The 7,676-nt window shown below is 35.2% G+C and overlaps 1 protein-coding gene across 1 annotated transcript; it reads left to right on the top strand.

Moving 5' to 3' along the window:
* The first annotated feature begins 386 nt into the window (after positions 1 to 386).
* Positions 387 to 7,461, top strand: LOC107816372 (serine/arginine-rich splicing factor SR34A). Its single transcript, XM_075251903.1, has 14 exons — positions 387 to 525; positions 1,679 to 2,043; positions 2,187 to 2,305; positions 2,928 to 2,993; positions 3,110 to 3,184; positions 3,278 to 3,392; positions 3,509 to 3,555; positions 3,635 to 3,692; positions 4,415 to 4,464; positions 6,082 to 6,149; positions 6,544 to 6,636; positions 6,720 to 6,794; positions 6,908 to 6,986; positions 7,143 to 7,461. Exons 3-14 carry the CDS (start codon positions 2,219 to 2,221, stop codon positions 7,161 to 7,163), a joined length of 834 nt encoding a protein of 277 aa, XP_075108004.1. The 5' UTR covers positions 387 to 525; positions 1,679 to 2,043; positions 2,187 to 2,218; the 3' UTR covers positions 7,164 to 7,461.
* The last annotated feature ends 215 nt before the right edge of the window (positions 7,462 to 7,676 follow it).

The raw sequence follows: 7,676 nt of genomic DNA, 5'->3' as shown, positions 1-7,676 counted from the left end.
TTGGACGATGCTGATATAAAACTTATATCCATATTAGTTAATACTCAATAACCAAACATCAAATAAATATTACAATTTTAAATTTTATTTCGTCTTTATAATCATAATCCCAATAACCAAACAACTCCTTAAGTACAAAAAGAGAAAATGTGTAAACGGTCAAATAAAAGGGGTTAAAAGGAAATAAAGCAAAATGAGGTAATAAATCAAATTAATATAGGAAAAATGATATTGTATAGCCACTTTCAAATTAATAAATAAAAAATATATATTTTTTTTATATATTTTATATGTTATATATAAAAATTATACAAATTTTATACACTTTTCGGTTATAAATAGTTGTGTAGCAGGCTAAAAGTATTAAAAAAAACCATAAATCTACACCGTGCGCTTTATAGCCCAAAAAACCCTAAAATAACGAGCTCTAACGACGAGTAACGAGTGCCGCACCAGGAGAGAACCCGGTAAGAAGCGGAGAAGAAGCTGATCGCCAATTTCATCAAACCCTAATTGATAATCCAGGTAATATCCAATGGATTCTTCCTCACCACACTGTTCTACTTTTAGGGTGCATTGTTGATCATCATTCCCTGAAAAGGGTCGAGACGGGAAGAAACCCTAGTTACGAATCTATTAAAAAAGCTCATCGGCTTCTGATATTTCTGTATTTCCTGGATTCCTTGTGTTGCGAATTGATCGTTTTCTTCGTGGCAAAATGGGTTCATACATTATCCCTAGAGTTTGTTTTGTTTTTGGTGTTATTTTTCAGCAGTTATTGGCTTTTGCTAGAAAAGCTCGAATTTTTGTTGGTCTTACCTCTTGAGGTAATGTTACTTGTTTTACGTAACAGTGAAGTTCTAATTTCAAATAGTAGCATATTTTCCCCTGCAGAGAGCTTCAACCGTAATATCACACTTGCTCCAAAGAGTGAGACTGTCAGGAAATAATTGGAATACTGGAATTGCAAGATGTCATGAAAAGAATTTTTTAACTTGTGTAATAAGAAAATTCTTGAACATCAGGGGTGTGTTTGGTATGGCAGAAAATCAAAATATTGTTTTCCTCAGTGAATTTATTCACTAACGTTTGGTTACCTTGATTTGTTGAAAAATTCTCCAGCAAAGGGTTAAAGTAACTATTAGTTAGTCATTTTCCTTTGAGGATATTCCAAACCTTTTTTTTTAAATGAAGTGCAAATATTCCGAATCTTACTATATGACTTGCTTCAGCCAACAATAAACATTTTTGTCAACTTTAGCTTTAAAAGATACCACCAAAGCACTGTCTTTCATCTTTTACGATTCCCATACATACTCTATTTTTAGACCCAACCAAATATTGGAGATGATTTAATTGTTGCCAAAGTGAATCCTTTTCCGCAGACAATATTTTAATCATATCCTATTCTTATCTTGGAAGTTGTCTCCAGAGTTCAAGCAATGTTTTACTTAGCACTGGTTACCTAGAAATCCTTTTTCGTGTCTTATCTTAGGGTTCAGGGAAATGACATCATTTGCAGGAAACTGGTTTTCTTTTAACTTAAATAGGAAACGATATATTGCATGTCTTGTAGGATGATTCTCAGGTCTTAAAAGTAAATTGAGAAAAGGTAAAATGCATAAGGTATATCGCGATCTTACCTCATCTTATGACACAAATGCTTTCTTTATGATAGATTTCAAGCGCTTGGACAAAAATGAGCTTTGGAATCATACCTAGGGATGTATTTGGGGAGTGGGACAAGTCAGGGTGGAGTTTATGGTTTTTATGTATAGTTGGAAGTTCTTCCTCACTCTCAGAAGAGCTATCATCTGCAATAGTTATTGAGTGGATGAGGAGATCAAATATTAATTCGAATAATTATTGCTTTGGAGCATCTTGGAGTATATGAGCGATGGAGCTTGTGGAGCTTAGCTTAACTGGGGGATTGCTCTCTTGGTTTCATTATTTTTCTGTTTGAATCTGTTATTTTGGAGCATCATGGAGCATTTAGGCAATGGAGCTTGTGGAGCACAGCTCAATTGGAGGATTGCTCTCTTGGTTTGCTTCATAATTTTTTTGCTTGAATCTGTTATTGTCAAGTCAAATACAGAATGATAGAAGTTTGCATTGTAATTGTTTTAATTATTTCTCATCAGTGTTAACTGGAAGTTCAATTGTTTATCAGTTACATCTTCGTGCAGTGTTGCAGCGAATTCTTCCTTCATTGCTGAGAATGAGTGGTCGTTTTTCACGCACGATTTATGTTGGCAACCTTCCAGCAGATATAAAGGAATGGGAAGTTGAAGATCTATTCTATAAGGTTGGTCATCTTCCACCTATTTAGACACTATCAGCTACAAAGACTTATTTTCTATTGGAGAATGTAGTCATCAATTGTACTTAACTCATAGGGCTCTAGACTCAACATTTGGTGCATAAATTATACTTGTTAAAAAAATACAATGGCCTTTGCTTGAGATTATATTGCACACGAATGCATGCTGAGATGTACGCTGAATTTCATTTTAGCAATGTCATCTGTATAAATGGATAAATTTTGATTTGCTTCTTGTTTGCAAAATTATGCAAGAGAAAGACTAAGTGAGTCTATTAAGCCATGGCAGTACCAGTACCCATATTAAGTTATGGTTGAAAACATAAATGGTGAGGATGCTTCTTCTTTGATATCCTACACTGCATCGTCCGTCTTTTCCTGTGTGAGGCTGAGTGCTTTCTTCCCTACTTGGTACTATAAGCTAGACATTAGTGGTCAATACCACCAGTATACTATTTACCCAATAGAGATTAAACAGTTTGGAGGCATTGATTTGGAAGCTATCAGTCTTGTCTTGGAAAGTAGAGCTGGTTTAGCATGTATTCTTGCTAACACTATATAAACTTAAAAAGCTGCTCCCTGATTTTAGATATTCTCTCTTTTGCAGTATGGTCGTATATTGGATATTGAGTTGAAGATTCCACCTCGCCCTCCTTGCTTTTCTTTTGTGGAGGTATTTTTATTTGGTATATATACATATATATGGTTTTGAGGGTTGACTTGCTGTTGTCAATTACTGCCTTTGTTTGCTGATTGTCTGTGATTTCCTTTCTGTTGTCTATTCTTTAGTTTGAAAGTTCTAGAGATGCAGAAGATGCCATCAGGGGTAGAGATGGTTACAACTTTGATGGCTGTCGGCTGAGGGTAAGAACAATTCTTACTTGGTTCTCTCATGTTCATAGATACAAAGACCTAGGTAGGAAATATGAGCATCCACGTGGTTGATACATGGTGTAGGTTGAGCTTGCTCATGGAGGAAGAGGGCCATCATCTTCAAGTGATCGTCGAGGAAGCTATGGCAGCAGTGGTGGTGGAGGGCGTTATGGTGTTTCTCGGCATTCTGATTACCGAGGTTCCGCTATAACTTGTTTGGATGTCTCGTGAAGTTTCCTGTCTTGAATGCTGTAGATGTAATTGTCCCTGATGATATAGATGCCTCTTAAACTTTTTCTTGTCATACATATACAGTTATTGTTCGAGGTCTTCCATCTTCTGCTTCTTGGCAAGATTTGAAGGTAAGTGAAATGGCTAAGATATTTGCTTATGATGGTTCATATGTGTAGCAATTGCAGTAACCTGCTGGAAATGTGTCAGGATCATATGCGGAAAGCTGGCGACGTGTGCTTTGCTGAAGTTTCTCGTGACAGTGAAGGTATGAGTTGACATATCTTGCAGGATCATTTTACGTGTGAATTTGCTCAATGCTCAAGAATCCCGGAATCCTGGTGAAGAAACTGCATGAATGCGACTGTGTTCTCCAAGGCAAAAAAGATTAGAAAAAGTGCCAAAGTTTACTGAGGATTTAAGTGCAACTAAAGAGTGGGTTTTTGTCAAATGAAGGAAGAAAGACAATAAAATACACATACGATGGAAGACCAAATCGCTACAGAAAAACTAGAATAACTTATGTGAACAGAAGAATCGGAAAGCTTCAATTAAGTGCATGGAATAAAAATCATGCCATTCTAGTTCAAAAACCTTAATAAATTCTAATTTAAATGCATATCAGCTTTAAGTTCTTCATTATTTAATGTATAGTTTTCTTAATTCTGAATTCCCAATTTTCTATTTCTAATCACTATGTTATTCATTTATACGGATTCTTTGATGATTAATATATCACTTTGCCAAGTGCTGAGACTGCAAGGCGAAGGCCATGCTTCAATGCACTTAGCTTTTGGCCTTTATTTGAAAAAAAATGGAGTGCAAGAATAAAATGCAAATATTATATTTTTAATTTTGCAAGAGTTGAATATTCAGGAAATCTCCTTAGGAAATTTTTTTTCTTCAGGAAATCTGGTTTTAGGTGACATTCGTGTTCTGTTCTCGTGCTGTGTTTATGTCTGTAGTTCTAAATTTTCTTATCCATATCAGGTACCTTTGGCATGGTTGACTACACAAATTATGAAGACATGAAGTATGCTGTAAGTTTCTTATCAACCTCACTATCTAATGGTTTTAAACACTTGTCTAGATGCTGCTATCTACTTCTATTGTTGAGGAGTCCAAACCCTACTTGCAAGGTTACTTTTCCCAAAACCTTAAGTTCTTGGTTTCATTAATATTTTGAAGCATGGTTTTTTTCTGGATTTTAACAATTTCCTCAAATATGAGTAATTCTTGTGTTCTAGTTTCAGTACTCACAATTGTTTAAAGGGCAAAGGTCCAAATATGCCCTTGTACTATACGAAATTGAGCACATTTGCCCTTCGTTAATACTTTAGCTCAAATTTGCCCTTACCGTCACATAGTTGGTCCATATATACCCTTAGAGTTACACAGTTGGCCCATATATGCCCTTTTCGAAACGGAATTCACTTAAACTAATTAGCTCTTTCGTTAATTGTATTAAAGTGTATTACAAACACTATTTCCTTTTTATTAGTACTTTTTTCTTTACCTTTCTCTTTTCTTTCTTCTTTTTTCTTTTCTTCTCTTTTTTTCCCTTTTTCTTTCTTCCTTATCGGTTTTCTCCATTACTGATGTCTTCTCCATTTTCGTCACCAATTTCACTTGACAAAACTCATGAATTCCAATTACTAAGAAAATTCTCCCATAAGGTAATCAAGTTCCAATTTCACTAGCCCTCTAAATAAACGAAATTAAATTGTTCCAAAAATTATGGTTTAAACTTTAAAATAATAAAAACATCTCAACCTTTAACAATACTCAAAAGACCAAAATATTTAAATTGTTTCCAGAAAGATAATTTAAAGATTAAAAGCCTAGAGTTCAAGTTGTAATGTTATAAATTTGAGTTGTTAGTCTTTTTTCATCTTTTTTCAGCTGGACATTTTCTATTTTTTTTTTATTAACTATGTAAATTAGGGGTGTAAATGGAACGGGTTGGTTCGGTTTTTATCAAAAACCAAACCATTATATCGGTTTGGATTGTTCGGTTTTGTTGGATTCTTCGGATTTTTTGTTACATAAGTATTATTTCAATCTTACTTTGTTAAATTTTGTAGAACTAAATATATGTTGAGTAAAAATTAAAAAAATTGACAAACATATGATCTATTAAAATATTCTTATGTGAGAATTTTCTTAGTAATTGGAATTCATGAGTTTTGTCAAGTGAAATTGGTGACGAAAATGGAGAAGACATCAGTAATGGAGGAAATCGGATAAGGGAGAAAGAAAAAGGAAAACAAAAAGAGAAGAAAAGAAAAAAGAAGAAAAAAAAGAGATAGGTAAAGAAAAAAAGTACTAATAAAAAGATAATAGTGTTCGTAATATACTTTAATACAATTAACGAAAGAGCTAATTAGTTTGGGTGTATTCCATTTCAAAAAGGGCATATATGAGCCAACTGTGTAACTCTAAGGGCATATATGGACCAACTATGTGACAATAAGGGCATATTTGAGCTAAAGTATTAACGAAGGACAAATGTGCTCAATTTCGTATAGTACAAGGGCATATTTGGACCTTTTCCGTTGTTTATATTTTTAACTCCATTGATAGTAGTTAATTTGTAATTTCATTATTTCCCTTTGGAAAATCCATGCTTATGGCTAACATGTTTTCTTCTCGTTCAGATAAGGAAACTTGATGATACTGAGTTCAGGAATCCTTGGACAAGAACCTACATCCGGGTATTTGTCTATCTTTGTTTTTCCTTATGCTACCATTTTTTATTTTTCCTTCAACCCGAACTTTTGGGAACACATCCTTTAATTCATGTTTAATCTCTCAGCATATTTAAGGGGGATGGTGGTGATTGCCTGATTGTATGGGTGGCTTTAATATTGGTTATCTTGGATTCTTTACGACACAATAATCCAGTGAACATGTATCCCTGAGTAGTAGTAGCAGGGATGTTTGTTTTCACAATGTAAAGTGTTAATGCATGTTTAAGGGGGATGGTGGTGATTGCCTGATTGTATGGGTGGCTTTAATATTGGTTATCTTGGATTCTTTACGACACAATAATCCAGTGAACATGTATCCCTGAGTAGTAGTAGCAGGGATGTTTGTTTTCACAATGTAAAGTGTTAATGCAAGCGAAGTCCTTCAAGAAGTCGCAGTAGGAGCAGAAGTCCAAAGAGGAGCAGGAGCAGGAGCAGAAGCAGAAGTCCAAAGAGGAGTAGGAGGTATTGATGTTCCAGATAATAAATGAGCCTGTTTATGCACATTCCTTTTCCTTTTGATGTCTTACCAGGAGTATCTTCTGCAGCAAATCACCCGGCCGATCACTTTCGAGATCACCAACGCCAAAGTCTAGATCTGCGTCTCCTGTTAAGCCAACCAGGTACATGAGATTGCATTGCTACGTAATATTATTGTCGTAGGTACTAATTATAGCCTTTTGTTTTCTATTTTCAGTTTAGCTTTTAAACCCCCGAGCTTTTCATTTGCGTTCAGGTCCAGATCAATTTCAAGGTCTAGGTCTAGGTCTATATCGAGGTCATTGTCAAGGTCCAGATCAGCATCACCACGGCAGGTTAGGCTATGTTTTTGTATTTAATGTTTGATTTTACGTCTGGTAGAAGCTTAATTATGTCTTGTTGCGGACAGTACTGATCAGAGCTTTGGATGCTTTATATTTGTCCGTGCCTTAAGACCTTTCTAATGTTTGCTTAATATGGTCATATTTCAGGCACGATCAAACAGTGGCTGATGCTGATGCAAGATTTGTTTAGTGGTGTACTCCTCTTGGAAGGAGAGTCTAAAACTTTGTGCTTAGTTTTGGTTAGGATATGCTATGGACTAGAGCTATGTATTAAAGGCAGAACCTTTGGAGGTCCCTAGTAATGTGTGTTCTTATCTGAGAGCTGCAGTATCCTGTTCTCTCGGCTGTTAGTAGTCTATGGTCAATAAGCGTGTATGATCTATTTTTGCAAGTGGTTTTGCTTCTTAATGGGGTTCTGACTATCAAAGGTGGACATTGGCTTCTTAATGGGGTTTTGCTTTTCGAAGTTGGCATTTGTTGAAGCTTTTGATGTTCCTCCTAAATACTTCCTCATGATAAAGTACCAGTTAGTAACATTAAGATCGGCCTTGAATGAATATTGCAGGATGCAGTCTGTCTTATCGGCTTACAGGTGGTGCTTTATAAAAAATGGGTGTAAGACACGTCTGTTAATTTAGTTAACTACATGGGAAAAAAATTAGATGGAGACTGGTTTCGACT

This window comes from Nicotiana tabacum, chromosome 4, assembly GCF_000715075.1.
Source record: "Nicotiana tabacum cultivar K326 chromosome 4, ASM71507v2, whole genome shotgun sequence".
NCBI lineage: Eukaryota > Viridiplantae > Streptophyta > Magnoliopsida > Solanales > Solanaceae > Nicotiana > Nicotiana tabacum.
Note: the sequence above shows the minus strand (reverse complement) of the source record. Positions and strands in the feature narration are given on the sequence as shown.

Bases quoted from the DNA above. Each gene is read 5' to 3' on its own strand.
- LOC107816372 (XM_075251903.1), top strand. From the start codon at position 2,219: ATGAGTGGTCGTTTTTCACGCACGATTTATGTTGGCAACCTTCCAGCA. The intron at 3,185-3,277 runs GTAAGAACAATT...TACATGGTGTAG, and splicing joins TTGATGGCTGTCGGCTGAGG to GTTGAGCTTGCTCATGGAGG. The intron at 6,150-6,543 runs TCTTTGTTTTTC...AAAGTGTTAATG, and splicing joins TACATCCGGGTATTTGTCTA to CAAGCGAAGTCCTTCAAGAA.